At 33.0% G+C, this 17,746-nt stretch overlaps 2 protein-coding genes across 3 annotated transcripts; one reads left to right on the top strand and one right to left on the bottom strand.

The window, feature by feature from the left end:
* Positions 1-5,715: 5,715 nt before the first annotated feature.
* Positions 5,716-10,104, top strand: BZIP25 (basic leucine zipper 25). Its single transcript, XM_021424022.2, has 6 exons — positions 5,716-6,162; positions 6,266-6,341; positions 7,605-7,809; positions 8,422-8,497; positions 8,587-8,712; positions 9,395-10,104. The coding sequence occupies exons 1-6, from the start codon at positions 5,776-5,778 to the stop codon at positions 9,848-9,850; spliced, it is 1,326 nt and encodes a 441-aa protein (XP_021279697.1). The 5' UTR covers positions 5,716-5,775; the 3' UTR covers positions 9,851-10,104.
* A 397-nt stretch (positions 10,105-10,501) lies between these two features.
* On the bottom strand, positions 10,502-17,389 carry HAG1 (histone acetyltransferase of the GNAT family 1). 2 transcript variants are annotated; one of them, XM_021424020.2, is made up of 13 exons: positions 16,544-17,366; positions 16,357-16,421; positions 16,067-16,147; positions 15,692-15,763; positions 15,128-15,296; positions 14,628-14,671; positions 14,409-14,508; positions 13,712-13,780; positions 13,109-13,163; positions 12,594-12,712; positions 12,047-12,140; positions 11,121-11,262; positions 10,502-10,939 (listed from the first exon to the last, which is right to left on the bottom strand). In XM_021424020.2, exons 1-13 carry the CDS (start codon positions 17,156-17,158, stop codon positions 10,876-10,878), a joined length of 1,689 nt encoding a protein of 562 aa, XP_021279695.1. In that variant the 5' UTR covers positions 17,159-17,366; the 3' UTR covers positions 10,502-10,875. The 2 variants fall into 2 exon arrangements, with proteins under 2 accessions (XP_021279695.1, XP_021279696.1); XM_021424021.2 differs by lacking the exons at positions 10,502-10,939; positions 11,121-11,262 and having other exon boundaries at positions 12,104-12,240; positions 16,544-17,389.
* Between the last annotated feature and the right edge of the window lie 357 nt (positions 17,390-17,746).

Genomic DNA, 17,746 nt, shown 5'->3' with positions numbered 1-17,746 from the left:
ATTTAACTATTTACAATGAAATATTTATTTTATAAATTAATAGATTCGTATATACTTATAATTAAAAATTAAAGATAATAAAATATTTTACCTTAAAATATATGTTTGACCTCACCAATTAATGGTCAGTAGGATATCTATTCCTAGTCAGTTAATGGCCTCGCCAAGGATTACTTTTACTCATAAGTTAATAACACAGCAAAATTGATCAAGTCTTGTAAATCAAATCAATAGGTGCTAAATAATGAAATGATACTTGTTTTTGATAATTAAGAAAGTGTTTGATTTAGTTCAACTAAGATCACAGAGTTGGTTCTCGGAAAATTTACAATCAAGTAGATAGAAATTAAAGTTTAAACTATCAATTTTTTTTTAATTGATGAAAGATAATTCGAAACCTGTCAATCAATTTTTATAATTGGAAGAAAAAATATTCGAATATTGTTTTTTAAGTGAGTAGATTATACATCAACTAATTAGCTAAATGTTTGAGTGCATCTATCAATTAATTTAGTTAAAAACATTTATTAAATGCTCATGTCTAAAATACAAGAATAAATATTACTTTAGAGTTTAGAAATAAGAGTTGGAATCTTAATACACATTTATTTTTTATATTTTCTTTTCTTTTTTACAAATTAGAATATGTTTTGCATCACTAAACAATATATATGGATACCGAATCAACAAATATATCGTTCTTCATTATATACTAATTGGTTTTCATTAATATATTTTTAAGAAAATTTAGTGAGTATATTAAGGTAATAACGTTCGTGTGAAAATTTAAATTCTTCTCTATATTATTATTAAAAAAAATAATGTACTGCTTACTTGAAAATTTATTTGACAATGTTCAACACTCCTTCCCCTTCACATATATATATATATATATATATATATATGAGAGAGAGTTGTAATGATTGTTTGGTAAGTTTTAGCTTTAGTGCTTGTTTGGTTTGATTTTTTTTCAACTTATCTATCTTTTAAAAATAAAAATCAAGTCAAACATAAATTTTAAAAAACTCTTAAAAAAATATTTTTTTTTAAAAAAATAAAATTTTAAAAAAAAGAGCTTCAGGAAAATATACTATAAGGAGCTTTTTCTTTTATTTTTTTTAAATACAAAAAAAATTATTTTTATTTCAAAAATATCATTGTCGATTAAAAATAATTACAATATTACTCTTTCAAAAAAAAATATCTTTTATGATAATTTTAACTAAAATTGTAACTTACAAAAAGATACTTATAAAAAAAAATTTACCAAACAATTTCAGCTTAATTCTAAAAATTATTATTTTTCATAAAAGTTTCATAATAACTTTTAAACTAGAAAAAAACTAAGCCAAACAAACTCTATGTAGTGGTAGATTCAAAAATTTATATGAGGAGTGACTAAAAAGTAATCAAGCTCATATCTCAAGTTAATAATTTGATTTAGAGAAAAAAAATTAATCATTTTAAAAAAATTAAATTATAATATAAAATTTCATTAACAATTTAAATATAAGTTTTAAACCTTATGAAAAAAAAAATAAAAAATACAAAATCTGTGTCAGTGGTATTGGCAATCTTTTTCTTAAGTAATTCTAGAAAAAATGAGAAATCAAGTTTTAAACCCCAAGAAAAAAAAAGACAAGGAAAAAAGAAAAAAAGGAAAAGAAAAATAATTTTAAAATTTGGATTAGAAGGGATTAAACCCAAGTCCTTTAAAATATAGCTAAAAAAATTACCATTTATTCCAAATCAATATATTTTATTTGTTTAGGAATGACAAAGCTATACATTTGCTATTTTATACACATAAAAACACAAAAAAAAAAATTAAAAACTGAGAAGTGATGGCCATCAACCCGCCATTGCTTTAATGCGTAAGTTATTAGAGTTGGAAAAGAAAAAAAAGTACATATATGAAAAAAATGAATAATCTAAAGTTTGATTATCAAACTAATTTATCAATTTTAAGTTTACTAATCAATAGTAAATTTACACATTTAAAGCAATTAAACATTTAGTATATAAAACATTATTGAAATATAATTGTCTAATATTAGTGTATTTTGCAGTGGTATTCACACTTACATGTTTAGATAAATATCAGATGAAATATGTGAAAGACATAATATCTGAATTTTTTTTAAATTAATAAAAAAATTCAAATAAGTATTTTTTTAAATTTTGTTCAATTAAATATTTTTATTTTTATTTTGAGTCAAATAAACCCTTATAACTAATGATTCATTAAGTATCATTAGTTAAAACATTACTTGTTATTTTTATGTCATATGTTATTGAGGTGGTATGTTAACATGTTATAACGGATGATAATATGACATACGTATATGGAATAATGATATAGTTACATAGTATTTTCACCATTTTATTAGCGTCACATGAGTATAAAATGATAAGTGACATTTTGATAATAACAATCAATTATTAATCATAAAAACTTATTTGACTCAAAATAAAAATACAAAAATTTTATTAAACATAATGAAATAATAAAAACTGATTTAAATGTTCTTAAATTAGTTTAAAAACTTTTTTAAAACATTTTTGTCTATATGAAATAATAGACATTATGATAGTTTACTTTTAATTTCATACCAACTCAAACAAAAAAAAAAAACTAGTGTAGAATTATCCAATTGTATCCAATTTCCTATCATACTCCATCTTGTAAAAGAAAATAAAATAAAATCTTTTCCTAAATCGGCTATCTATTAAAAACAAAAATCATTACACCTTTAATCCAATTCAATGAATCCTTATTATCCCCAAATCTTAAATCTGGAAGTATTTACCATCCAAAATCATCAAATCTAACATAGCAATTTGGTTCACCAAAAATTGTTGTGTATAATGAATTGTATAATCTATAAATATATTTAAGGGAAGCTTGAAAAAGCCTTGAGTCATGTCGGCTTTTCCCCCTCCGTTTGATATGTGACATTTGTGAGCCATTGTTTGCTGGGTTGATTTGCCTTTTAATTTGGTGGACTGCTCTTTGGGTCAATATAAAAAAGGTGAAATTGTGGATTGGTGTTTGCCTGACCTGTTACTATTGTTGAATATATAAAGTATCTATTGTTTTTATGTAAAATTTTATCTATTTATTATCTTTTAGAAATACAAATGGGTCGTGTGTCAAAAACAATTCCCATGTTTTGTTTATAACATCATTATCATTCTTTCTATTAATTACAATACTGAGATGCTTAGACAAAACAAAAAATAAAAACATTTAAAGTCAGACATTATGAACTCACCCTATTTCAATTTTGTTTTTTTGTTTAAATTTTTTTGTCAAATAAACTACTTATTTACATTATCCAAGTAAATGTCATTACTAAGTTTATGTTTTATTAATTTAACATTTTAAAATTTAATGATTAATTTTAATGTAATCAACGAATCTAGCTAAAGTCGTTAATTTTTAATAATTGAAGAATTTTAATTTTTTGAGCCTTCATATGTTTTTTATTTTTTACGCTAAGAAATTAATTAATTTTGTCATATTAATTGTAATAAATGGTCCATATCAATTAAATAAACATAAACTTTCATATATTATATTATAGGTTGCTAAATATTTTTTTGTTTTTGTGTTTAAATTGGTGCATTGCTTAGAGCTGCTAGGATTCATGAAAATGTTTTTACTTTAATTTAGAGTGTAATTCAATTGTTTTTACAATTAAGTTAACACTTAAGATATAGTTTGTACAACATTTGCTGCTTATTGTATTTCTCAATTTTATTAATATTTTTTATTATTTGAATTTAAGAATAAGTATTATTCTATTTGACATGGTTATATTTCTCTTTATATTTTTCTTACAATTAATTTTTTTTGGTGTGAATATACCTTGAAGAAAAATACTTGCTGCATATTATCAAGTACGTTAATTTTTTATTGGTGAATGATGTTATTTGTATATTTTTTTTGTGTTCAACAAGTATGATGTTTTTTTTTTCAATTATTAATTTATGTAATTTTGGATTTTGGTACATTACTATGCTTGCACTTTATACTTACATATTTTTGGTTTACATTTTATTCTTTTTTATTAATAGTCCTCTTTGTTTGATATTGTGTTTACTATTGCTCCTGTTTTGTTATCAATACTTATTGCTTCATATGTACTTTATTTATGATAAATAATTTTTTATTGCGTTAAAAATTTGTTCTGTCTTTTACATTTTTTTAATAAAAATAGATGAAAATAATGATGCAAGACCAAACATATTAAAGAGAATGTTAATATTGAGAGTTAAGAGTCTTCCTAAACATAATGAGTCTACTAAATACTCCCCAATTGCATCAATCCATATAAAAAGACAACCAAAACATACAAATGACAATATGGGTGAGGAACAATGGAGCAGTACCCTACAAAACAATTGGTCACAAATCAAACACAAACTTTCAACTATAAGTGTTTTTGTAAAATTATATCGAGATACTTATTAGGGGCATTTAACAGTTTTTTTCATTATTATTGTTGAAGGTGAATTGCAAACAATTATAGTTGAACCTTTTGGTACACTTTATTATTCATAAAAAAAGAAAATTCAATGTTGTGGATTATCTTTCAACAAGTTCTGGCAATAACTTACATGACAATACAAACATTAATGGTAAAACATGATGATATAATTATTATTGTATATCTATTTTATAAATTATTCCTAACTCAATTTTATAAAAAAAAAAAATTAAATACCTCACTTTTTAACTTTAAATCAAAATTTCAAATGAATTTATTAGTTTTCAAGATAAATACTCTACTGTAAAAGTGCAAACACTATTAATAAAGATTATAAAAAAATTAAAATAATTTTTTTATTAATTTAAAAAATTATTATTATATACTTAAAAAAAAAAAAAGCAACCCGGCTCCCCAAGAAAAGGGAGCACAAAGGGGAGCTCTTTTTTTTTTTTAACTTAATAAAAAATTAATAAAATTATATAATAATAATTTTAAAAATTAATAAAAATAAAATTATTTTTTATTCTTACTATATCATCAAATTGATAAAAATATTAATAATTGATTAATAATTAGATTTACGTATCAAATAAAAAATATTTTTTTAAAATAAAATATATATTTTAATAATTTATTAATTTTTACATAATTTTGATCAAAATTTTAAAAAATAAAACTATTTTACTTAAAAAATTATTACTATCTGGAATACATCACACGAACAACATATTAATGTTAATTTACAAGAGGGTAAAAAAATCAGTAAATTAGGTACATAATATAAAATATAAAAAGTATACTTGTTTTCATATGTTGGGAAATGAGAGGCGACGTGTCAAGCCGTACAGCAAAATCCTTAGCATGGGACCCAGTCTGTTGTGTTTCCAGTGACAGCTCGAGAATCCAATTGATCACACTTTTGCGTCACAGTCTGAGTCATAACCCCTTTCTCACTTGTCCCGAATACGTACATATTGTTTATTGGCCCCGCCCCCTCCCTCACTTTTTTTCGTCTTAGCCCACGGATCGGGCCACACCTACCTTCACAAATCACGTGCTGCAAAATCCAGCAGTTGTCGCCCTCACCACCCACTAATATACTAACACGTGAATAGAGGACCCTGAAGTTATCCACGCGGCGCCTTGTTATTGGATTGTTTCCTAGACAACAAAGCAGTAGATATTTTCTGTTTGTTCCCGCATAAAACAGGAAGAGACGGAGAAAAAAGCCAATTGCAAATTGCGGAGACAGACGAAGAAATAGATTACACTGAAAACGATGAATACTGTGTTCCCAGTTGACGATTTCTCCGACCCCTTCTGGGCGACTCCGCCGTCGGAGGCTGCGGCTGGGATGAGCCGAAGCCAATCTGAGTGGGCTTTGGAGAAGTTTCTTGAAGAATTTTCTGGCGCAGGCGTGGCGAATCCAGGGTCGCGTGCGGGAGAGAATGTGATTGGTCCGTCCTTGGCGGCACCTCAGCCATCCGTTTCGAAAGCTGAAGAAGGTGATGGTGATGGTGACGTGGTGGAGATCAAAGGGCCTAACAATCAGAATCATCATCCTCCGCCGTCTGATCCAACACCGGTCCCGATTGATTCGGATGAGTACCACGCGATCCTCAAGAACAAGCTCCATCAAGCCTGCGCTGCTGTTGCTTTCTCTCGTGTATTCCTCTCTCTCTCTGAATTGGATATCTTATCATTACTATAATATCAGTAAATTTTTTTAAAAAAAAAATGCTGAATTTTATCTGCAAACAATAATTCAGGCGTCGGCTGTGAAGGCAGAAGATTCGTCTGCCCAAGCTGAGGATCAAGCGCTTCAATCGGGATCCCAAGTTCAAGGTAAGCTTTTGCTTAGCATGCCTTCTATTTGATTTTTTCATGAATCCGAGTCTTTAGATTTTTTTACCTCTAATGCTATGGATGTAACTTTTTTAACGGAGGAGGAAGGAACCTCTACTTTTTTTATTCTTATTTGTTGACTCTGTTTGACCACATTTAAATGCTATTCCTTAGGAAGCTTTTTCTTTATAAGTAAGATATGCATACGATTTCTGCAACTCTGCAAATGAATTTTAGGGATTTTTCATCTGTTTTAATTTTCATTTCTGATACTCTGTTTCTTTCACTTTGCCAAATTGTATGGAGCTGATTTTGAGTCAGCTCAGAGGGGTCCTTTTACTCCTGATTAGGAGTTAGATTGGCAGCAAGTTAATTCTTGGTAGTAATTGGTGTTTCTGATGTAAGATTGTTATGGTTTGTGCAAAAATGTGTCCGTTTTCTTGTTAGTGGTGCTGACAAAATTGTATTTTGGAACTGATGAAGGCGGCTGACTAATTTTTTTAGGGTTAGACTGCAGATGGGGATGGCCACTATGGTTCTATATTGGTTGATTAGCATTTAGCAAGGTGTTGTTTATAAGCTTGTGTCATTGTAATAGGTGGCTGCAACCATAAAACTTTGACCCTAGCTTGAGTATAACTTTCTATATGTCAGTTGGTTCCCTTTATTTACTGAAAAAAGTCTATATGTGTTGAACCAAGTGTAGTTCATGAAGTCTGATTGTGTCACAATGAATGGCATGAATATTTCTGTAGTTTGGGTCCTTCTAAGTTAACTCCAACAATGATTGTTTGGCTGCTTGATGAACTGTAAGAGAACATTGTTTGTAATTTAGTATTGCTGGAGTCATCCTGTGTATATCGTGCATGATTATGCCTAATGATGGTAACAGTCCATGTTTTCACAGAGTGCAATGTCATTCCGTCTTCTATTTATGCTTGTGCTAAAAGAGTGAAGAAAAGGAAAATGAGAAAAAAGATGGAATGATGTACAAAAAACAGAATTAACTTGGTTTACTAGCTTTGATAAATTTTGTTACTTTTCCATAAACTTTATGTAGGCATCAAACAAGACAAGTAATTTCTTCACTTCTCCATTACCCTTCTGACTTCCTCTTCCTCGAATTCTAAGGTCTAAACAATTAATACAATTGCTAAAGAACTTTAGAACTCTTAATGCATTATTTGGTTTCCTCTTCGTATAAGTATTTTACATATAATATCTTGCTGATTTTTCTTTTTAATAAAAATTCTACCATTGTAGGTTCCTCAAAGGCTCAGGGACAGGGTGAACCTGATGTTGCACCTTCTGGAATACAGGCTGTGTTAGCTACACAGAGAAAACCAGGGGTACAAGTGAGGCAAACCACAAGTGGGTCATCAAGAGAAGATTCAGATGATGATGAACTTGAAGGAGATACTGAAACCACCGAGAACATGGATCCGGCTGATGCAAAACGTGCAAGGAGGTAATCAGTGATTTCTAGTTTTGTCTGGTACTCTTGATTGGTTTTAGGGGTTTGAAATGCTATTTGTTCTTTTCTTTATTCTCTTTCGCTTAACATGTTTGCTTTCCTTTTTTATTTCTCTTGTTTTCTTTGTCCTAAATAAAAAGAGTCTTCTCTTTATAAGTAATAGCTATGAGAACTACTAATTTGTCCTAATGTAGCAACTATGTCCTAATATAAAAAGAGTCTTCTCTTTGTAAGTAATAGCTATAAGAACTACTAATTTGTTGCCTTGAAAAGAACCAAATATTTGTTTTGTGAAGAGAACTTGAGCTAATGACTGTATACACTTAATCAAACAAAATACTATTACCTTTGTCAAAAATTAATCCCAGTTCTTGTGTCAGGGATCCATGTTCTTCAAGGAATATGGATTTCGTTTCCTTATGTGTGCGTGTGTGTGTGTGTGTGTGTTTTTTTTTAAAAGAATATCAATTTATTTGTTTGTCCTAAGCAATAACCACCTGTCGCACTACCACGTGTGAATTAATAAATTCTTACATAGGTCAAGTTTTAATCTGCTGATGCAATCACAAAATTCCTTTACTAATTGGTACATTGGTGATGGCTCAGAATGCGGTCAAATCGAGAATCTGCAAGACGCTCTAGAAGAAGAAAGCAAGCACATATGAATGATCTTGAAGCACAGGTTTTGCCGCATCATTCCCCTCTTCCCCTTGATGTTCTCATGCATTCTGTTTTATTGCCTTTTTTGATCCTGTAAGTGGCCTTTTCTAGGTTGGTCAACTAAGAGTTGAACATTCCACATTACTTAAGCGACTAACTGACATGAATCACAAGTATGATGAAGCTGCTGTTGACAATAGAATTCTTAAGGCTGATATCGAGACATTAAGAGCAAAGGTAAACCATCAAAGTTGTCTAATTTTGCATTTTCTTGTCATGGTCCAGTTATTCTGCAGTTAGTTGATATATGGGTCCTCCTGAGAGTTGAAAACTTACTTCCAAATAAATGACAGGAGAATATGTTATTGTGACACCACGAAGTTTGTGAAGATTAGTCTGTTTCAAATTTTGAAAAGCTATGGGATATTCATTTTCCTTCTCCATCTAGGATTAAAGGATTTAATCCTAAACGTGCTTGCAGAATATATTAGCGGCAATTCTCTCTGGGGAAGGGAGATTAATTTGGTTATTGGCGATTTATATGTGCTCCTTTCAGGAATCTGCTGGACATGTCCAGTACTGACACACTGTCACTTCTATGGTGTGTTCAACTGTTCATATACTTGTAATATTTCATGCTCTCCAATGTCTTTCTAAATTTCTAAATTTCCAGTGTCCAGTACTAACATAATCTTGTGTTTGTTAATGCCATATTTCATTGAAGTTACCTTGTTGGACATCAGATGCCAACGACAGTGTTTGCACTGTTGCCAGCTGTGAAACACAATCATGCATCTTTATGCCTGAAACTGTTATTTAACTATTTTCATTGTTGCTATAAGTCACTATTGATTATGCTATTGCTGCTGCAACTTTAATTCTGGGTTGTAAGGTTGATTTTTCTATTTGAAAATTTCAGGTGAAAATGGCTGAAGAAACAGTTAAGCGGGTGACAGGGATTAACCCTGTGCTTCTATCTAGGCCCAATGTACCTAGTGTAGGAATGCCTTTTGTTAGCAGCCCATTGGAAGCATCTACAGCTGCTCCTGTACCATTGCAGCCAAACACTAACCAGTTTTTTCAGCAACCAGTTCCAAGCATTGCTGCTCCCATGCATCATCAGGGAGTGGACAACAGTTTCCGGGGCAACACCCTGGTTCCTCCTATTGTGAATCCACAAACTGAGGTAGGAGTGAATAATGTCAATGAAACATCTGCTTTGCAGCATACACCCAGCTTGGAGCGCGTTCAAGATCAGATAGCGCATGGTGGCATGCAAAAGCAGATTGGCCCTGGTGTCAGTCCATGCGGAACCATGCCTGGCTGGGAGCCTGGACTAGCCCATGCGGCTGCCAAGAACAAGAAGCAAAGTTGAATTTTAGAGCCTCTCCTCTTGTTTCCGGAGTTGGTTTTGGAGAAGCTTAGCTGGTGGTACTACTATTGGTTAAATCTATTCATGGGTATTGATTCTCACTGCATTCTTGTATTTAAGATCTTCATCAACGTTGACCATCATATCTGTCATCATAACATGGCCGTACTTGTCAGTTCCTTGGGTAAACTTATATGGTAAATAATTCTGTATGAAATTCCATTCAGGAGTAAAATCTGCCGTTATCAGCCTTTCAAGGTGGAACATGGAGAGTGAATACTTGTTTTCTGACAAGCTGTCTCGCGCATGAGATAATTGCATGCAATAGACAATGAATAGATTTTCAAGGTATAATGTTCCGTATCCGATATCCCCGACCATGAAGGAATATTGTTCAGTATTTGTCTCAGTGGAGATCACAAATGCAGCAAACCCAATGGGCAATGAATGTTCCAATTCAATTATTGAATAAATTACTTACACAACATCCATGGGTGCTGCGATTTACCAAATAATTCCATCAACTGTGTATTTACATCCTTTTCAGAGGTTGATAAACAGCTATTTTCTTCCATCAGGATAACCATGCTTTAAGAGCCATGTCATTACGAGCTCAATCTGGCAGGTTGGGAGCCATTTTCAGAACCATGCGCGTAAATAATCGGGAACATACATGATTAATCAAGGAATTCAAATTATATCAATTACAATAAGATGATATACTTACCTGATTCATATCAGTTAGCAATCACCGTGACACTTTTAACTGATGCAAAATAATTTAATTATCATGAGGTGTTTTTTGTCTGTGCTTAACCCCATTAGCGATATATTAAATTATTCGTCAAACATACGTCACATTCACATGTACAACGCGCGGTGGACATTTCTGCATTTCCCCAGAGTAAGATTTGTAGATTATAGACGAGACCATGAAGACTAATGCTTGCATATTCTTGAATCGGGACAAATGCCTGAATCACTGAAACCTGATCTCATCAGAGAGTAAGACCTGAGTCGAGTTCTCACTACTGAATTTTGGTGTTAGATTGGAGACCTGACTGAACTTTGCTCTGGAAATGCGCATCCAGTCTGCAATAAACTTTTTTAAAGTCAAAATCATGATGAAAGATCAAAAAGGAAAATATTTAGCACTGATGAGCACAAGGACATGACACCAATCATATCACGCCTGGTTGCATATTTATAATCCTGATGAACAAAAAATAAATAAAAATTACAACAGATAAGCACAAGGAAGTGATTATCATGCCTGGTTGAACATTTATAGTATATTGTATCGGGAGAATTATATGTGCGTGCGTTGGCAAACATTCTCTTGACATCAGCCACGAACATCTCTAGTGTTACATAATATTGCTCTGATTCAACTCTTTTTGACATAGTCTTCAGATCTGCATTACAAGGATATACAATCAAGCATAAGAATATTTGCTGTATGTTCCACTTTCAAGCATCTGTATAACCTGGAGCACAAGTTATCACATGAGGTATAACTTGATTATGGTATTCCTAAACCAACTGAACCTTCAATAAGCTTGGCTGGTGGTATAATTAGGAGTTGTTTATGCAAACAACCAATTTTAATGACCTGCTAAGCTGTAAATATTCAGAATAGAAACTTGAAACTTTAGTCAAGCTAATAGACAAAAGGTCATCGCTACTAATTCAGGATTCTGATTTACAAAGAAACCATGAAAATTCCAAAGTCATCAAGCCAAACTAAATATAATGCACTGCTTTTAGTTTTCCACTTCCAGGTAAGATTGGGCATTTGGCTTCTATCAGTTGTAGTTTCTAAAAGAAAAATTACAAAATAAAAACCTTTCACTTAAACCTAACCTACTTAACAGGGAAAACTATCTCCAAGGTATGTTTTTAACATGACCCATAAATGACTATTCCTCTACTCTCAACACAAGGGTTCACTTAGGCTAGTTTTATAACTGAATCACTTGCCTCTTCAGTACTTTAGGCTATATACAATTGGCAAAGATATGACCACAAAAAATGGTGAAAGCACATCTCAGATAATTTTCAGAAAGGAAACGACAGTTTGTAGAAATATGAGTTTTTTTTTTTTTTTGCGGTGGGGGGGGGGGGGGGGGGGTTGGGCGGTGTGTGGGGGTGGTGGAGGAGGAAATCAGAGGATGAGACATAAATCTGATAAAACCTTACCCACGGGATCTTTGATGATATCATAATAATCAGGGACATCACGGGCATCAACCGGCTCCTTGAATGGCCAAGCATCAACGTGGTCATGCATTGACTGCTTGAACATAACCAATTTGCTTAGAATCCAATGAAAATCGATGGCAGAAGATGCTCAAATAGATATCTCATGTCAGCCAAATAATTGGAGAGAAAACCTAGTTAAATAAGAAAAAGCAAAGGGCAACAATTTGTTAACATATATGCCGCAATTAGACCATTGCAAGAGTACTGAAAGTTTCCTTTAAAGGGTTAAGGTGGAAAATAGCTTCCCCTGCATCTTAGACATTGATCCATTGGAAATGGAAATTAAGTGTTTGATTGCTAGAAGAAGGGCACATGCATATTCCTTTAACAAACCTCCAGACCAGATTCATTTGCAATATCACAAAGCACAATTATTCCAAATTATATCCGACTACAACTTTAAAGGGAAATCAACTGTCTATCGTGAAGTGCAATAATGAAAATCATATGCAGATGAGGACCAATTAAAAGTTTAGAAACCTGCCTTTAGAAGTGAGCGCATGAAACCAGTTAAATGTTTCTGATTTGTAGCATTGTCTGTGGAAACAATTAAGGCTCTAAATCGTGTATGGCCCCATTGATCAGGAGTCCATCCGGCTTCCTCTGTTACCAAATTAAACAAAAATTTAGGATTCAGTTAGTTAAAACTTACTGCACACAAACAGTCTTTGTGTATATAAATTACCCAACAAAACTAACCAAAGAAAGGGAAAAAATATTGCAAGTTGCTGGATCAAACATGAACTTAATATATTCTCCTAACTGGAAACTGAAAGAGTTTATCTACAGGGAGGGATATATATTCAACCAAATTCGTGAAGCTACAAAAATGCATACAATTGCAATAGAATATCAGATATAATATAATATTCATATGAAACACAAGAAAGTACTAACAGGGAAATTACCTAATATATTGATGTCTACCAAAAGCCAAGAATGAATAAGCAAACAAAACAACACAAATTAAGTGATGCAATAAGAGACAAAAGAACTTACTCAAACCAGGGATATCCTCAATTTTGACGACTTTTTTAGGAATACCAGCTTCTTTCTGAATCAAATGAATTTTTCATTACAACTATGTTTGAAATATTAATACATCATTTGCAAAAGCTCAACCACTGAACCTTACAAAGGAAAGTATGGAAAGAACAAAAATAATTTTATAAAAAATTTAGGGAGACCAACAACTGATGTGGGACAAGATTTGTGCACTTCACTAGATCTAATTTAAAATGATCTTTTTTCACTCACTGATTAGAACGCTAAGATAAATAAATGAATAAACTGACAAGAAAACAGAGCTCAGTGAGCAGGAATGCGGTTTAAGAACAAATATACATATGCAAGCAATGTACACAGGCAAAGTAAAAGACAAAACTAGAATGCTGAGAAAACAAATACCTCCTCAACAAAAATGTACAATGATGGCATTGGGTAAAATTTAAAATGCAAAACAAACATTGATATTGTACATGTAAAATTGAACATGATTTAAGGCCTAACAGGTGACTTCAACACAAACTGTAATTTATTAACAAATATTGGATTTGAATTAAATCAAACTAACAGCACATATGCAGCATGAGATCCATGTACCTTCTGAAAATCAATTCCTGGGTAAACAATTTGACAGTTTGAGAGCTCCCTTATCTTTTCATCAATTGCCTATAAATCCCAAATAACAAAGAATAAAGCACATTTTTAGGAGAAGTTTAACAAAATGAAGTCAGAATATACATGTGAATAGTGAGAAGGGAAAAATATAAGTAATGAAAAGAACAAACTTTGGTTAAAAGTTATTAATTGATTGCGGATTGCGATTGGTTATCAATTTCTTCACACACCACTGAAACTATAAATCAGTTATGATAACCATCAATTGTTCAGTTATCCATTCTCGACATCCCACAATAAGCCAGGCTGGGAACTATGTGCATCTATGTTATTATCATAGGTCAATCAAGGGAGTAGAACAGTGATAATAGTGTTGCAGGCCTCCCAGATTTGACCCAAGAAGTGGGGATAATGTGGCTTCCTAGTGATGAAAACAGGGTTGGAGAGGAAGAGATTTCTAACCCATATGGATCCCATATCAGATGTGCACTAGGAAGATCCAGTGTTATCTATGAAGGACCTTGAACCCAGCTTGTCAGGTGACTATTGAGAATAAAATCATGAGATCTAATGGGAAAAAGCAAACAATACCTCACAAGTTGAATTGGGATATTATAGAGGGTTACGGTAATTGATAGAAGAAAAAAAAGGTTCATTGCTGAGCAAATAATAACTTTACCTGCCTCTGACGATGAATCATGGTTGATAAATCAGTATACAGCAGCTTTGGATCAATTTTACATTCCATAAGGATCCCTCCATCATAGTCTTTGATATACCTAGAAATGTAAAGACATTATTATACATAGCCTAGAAAGATATCAAGGACATCTTCAACTCCTTGTTTTCTTAACAATAGCATAAACTAAATGGCCTTTGAGCTGTAGATTAACCATACCCTTGCCAGCGGTCCTTCTCCAAGTGAATCTCTTTGGTAAAACCCTACAAGTAGATAAATTAAAAAGTCACTTAAGACTGCATTTATTCAATTCAGAAAATAATAGCACGCCAAGCCCAGCTCATTAATTATACAAAAGAAGCTACTATAAAAAATCAGTAATTCTTAGCTATATTTTGGAGGTTATTTGCACAGAAGATTTTTCTGCCATGCAGAATGGGTGACACAACCTAAACATATTCACAGAATTCATATTTAATCAGTTGACAAAATATTTTACAATCCCATTTCAGTTGGATTGATCTATCCTCTTGACAGCTTCCTTAACCTTTGCCTTTTTGTAACTCTAAACCTAATTTTCCACCAAAAAGAAGTTCACCATAGGCAATTGTATGCTGTATATAATTGATCTGAAAATCTTTAAGTGCTGTAATTTTATGCTACACCAAGCATAAAAAACAAAACAGCAGGACAATCACAAGGGAAAAACATTATCAGACCTGTTTGATAAAATAGCCAACAGCATTATTGTCAGCATAAGTCAGAAAATGTGTTAGTCCATCAACATCACGCGCATGTTGTTTTAAATGATTCATCAGTCTGGTACCATAACCTTTAACTTGTTCATCTGCTGTGATTGCACAAAAAGCTATTTCCCCGAACTTTTGGCTGATTTTTAACCAGGGAAAGAAGTATAAGTTAAGAGAATAATTAAAGCATTAACGTCATGAAAGAAAAACAATTCTCAGATTATCACATCCACTACAAGAGTAGAGCTGCAGAATAAACAAATACATAGAAGATATTAGAGTTGTTCTGAAACTGTTGAATGAAATGAACAGACAGCCATGCTGTGATTAAGTCATTCCCATAAGAATCTCAGATTGTTTATTGTAAAACTGAAGTACAACTCAATATTTAGTGAAGACATACTAAAACAAAAATTTAGCAAATAAGAAGAAAGGAACTCAGAGGAGAATATACCATATAAGGAGCAGAATTTGATTGGACTCACAATAACATGAGTGCAGCAATGAAAATGATACACAAGTATTAAATCTTACCTGACATATGGGCGATACGTGATGCCACCAACAACCTGATTGCGTCTGATAACCATCACAGACTTATGACTTCTACAAAATCCAAACGAAGAAGCACAGTGAGATCTCAAAATGCACAACTGATGAATGCATTGCCAAGCAAACTTGAAGATTATGTAATTTAAAGAAGCATGATAACCCACTAGAAGCAGTAGGAGAATTAACAAAGATATTCCACATGAGCTTATGTCATGTGTACAAAAATATCCACCAGCAACTCAATACTCATATATTAAAATGCATGAATGTTTGACCCAACTAAGAAATCCATAATAGAGTGAGGTTTGCCATTTAAAACTTAATAGCAGTATGCGACTTCAAAAATTTCTCTCCTACCTGTCCATCACAAGCCGAACAATGTACTCTTTTGGCATATTGGGTAATTGTCTTCCAAATATATTCTTTAATCCAATCAACCTGAAAAGCCAAAAGCAAAAGCATAATTTTTTTAATTATCAGTTCGCAGGTTTATGAAGAGTTGCAAGAAAGCCAAAACCAAAACCCCTAGGCATTAGTCCATCAAAGGCTAGTAATAACTAGAGCGAACCTGCACAACAGAAGATTTCACAACAAATTCCAGGGAAAAAAATGCAACAAGAATGCTTAAGAAAAAGTGAATTAGATACCAAACCATATGCTCATCAACACCATCGTTCGAATAGCAAACAAACTTGAGTCTTCCTGCTTCCTCCTGCAAATTGAAAAATAATAATAAAAGTAAGAAGTATATACCATAATTCACAAGAAAAACAATCCATTTAAACAAAGTAAGATGCAATGTGCATTAGTTTTTGTGAAAGTTGAAAACTTTACCTCTCTTTTCAAGCTCTCTTCTCTAGCACTATAAGCTCCACTAGTCTGTATATTCTCAGTAAATATCTTAACATCTTCCTTCACTGAAATTGCAGCCGCTGAGCTACCACCTGCCCCGGCTGCACCCGTGGGCCCCACTGACCCAGACCCGGGGGCTCCACCGTCTTTTCCTCCATCAGCATTCTCAATCTTAACCATGGAACTCTCAGTCTTGAGTTTCGTGTTCCGAGCCGAGCCGGAGCCGCCACCTCCGCCTCCGGAGCTGGATTCAAGGCGAGCAGCGGTGAATGTGCGGATGGAGGAATCATTGTCGTGGTCAAAGTCGTCCTCCTCGTCGTCGACCACGGCGTCCTCTGAGTCGTCAGCATCAGAATCGGAGTCAGCGCCGCGGGCGGAGATGCTCTCCAGGTCGTCATTGGAGGTCAAAGCGCCGTCGCGTGTGTCCGCGGAGAAGGAAGACGGCGGAAACGAGGAAGGGGGAGCGTGGTCCTCAGACGCCGCGGTCGCTATTTTTCGCTTGTGGAGGGAGGAGGTGGCGGAGGCCGAGGCGGAGTGAGATGGGGATGGGGTCTGGGAGCTGCGGGAGCGGTTCGGTGCAGTTAAGTGTGAGTCCATTTCTTAAAAATTAGGGATTTTTCTTTTTTGTGTGTGTTTGTATGCTTTCTGATATTTGGCTGGGATTAGGGCTTTACGGAAGAAAGAAAAAAACGGAAATTGGTTGGATCGTTATTCCAGTTCCAAATTTCCCGGTTTGGGTGCAGAAAGCGGCGTCGCTTCTGGTTCGGTGTCTAATTTGTTAGTAATGACGGTGTTATCACACTGAGCCAGAAAGATGAGTCAATTCCAACTTTGGACCCATCCTTCTATTACGAGCCCAAAATAAATTTTTAATGGGCCTTAAGATTCCTCGCGCCTACACTTTTGAATGAAGCCGCAACAGGCATTCTGTTGCTCGTGTTGCGTGAAATCTGAAAGAAATGCCCAGAATATAATAAGACATAGTTGGAAATTCAAAGTTTTCGTCATCCTTAGTTTTGTTTCTTTAAATAGCTCAATGAAGCCACATGAGATTGAAAATGGAAGTTTTTTTTCAAAAAAATATTTTCAAAAGTTTACCCAAAATAATAAAATATATTAAAGTTTTCAATAAAATATTTTTATGTAAAAATAATTAATTTTTAATTACCAAACCGGACTTAATCG

Source organism: Theobroma umbraticum, unplaced genomic scaffold, assembly GCF_002168275.2.
Source record: "Theobroma umbraticum cultivar Fairchild unplaced genomic scaffold, ASM216827v3 scaffold_4.1, whole genome shotgun sequence".
In the NCBI taxonomy this organism is placed as follows: Eukaryota; Viridiplantae; Streptophyta; class Magnoliopsida; order Malvales; family Malvaceae; genus Theobroma; species Theobroma umbraticum.
The sequence above is the reverse complement of the archived record's forward strand: the minus strand, read 5'-3'. Positions and strand labels throughout refer to the sequence as shown.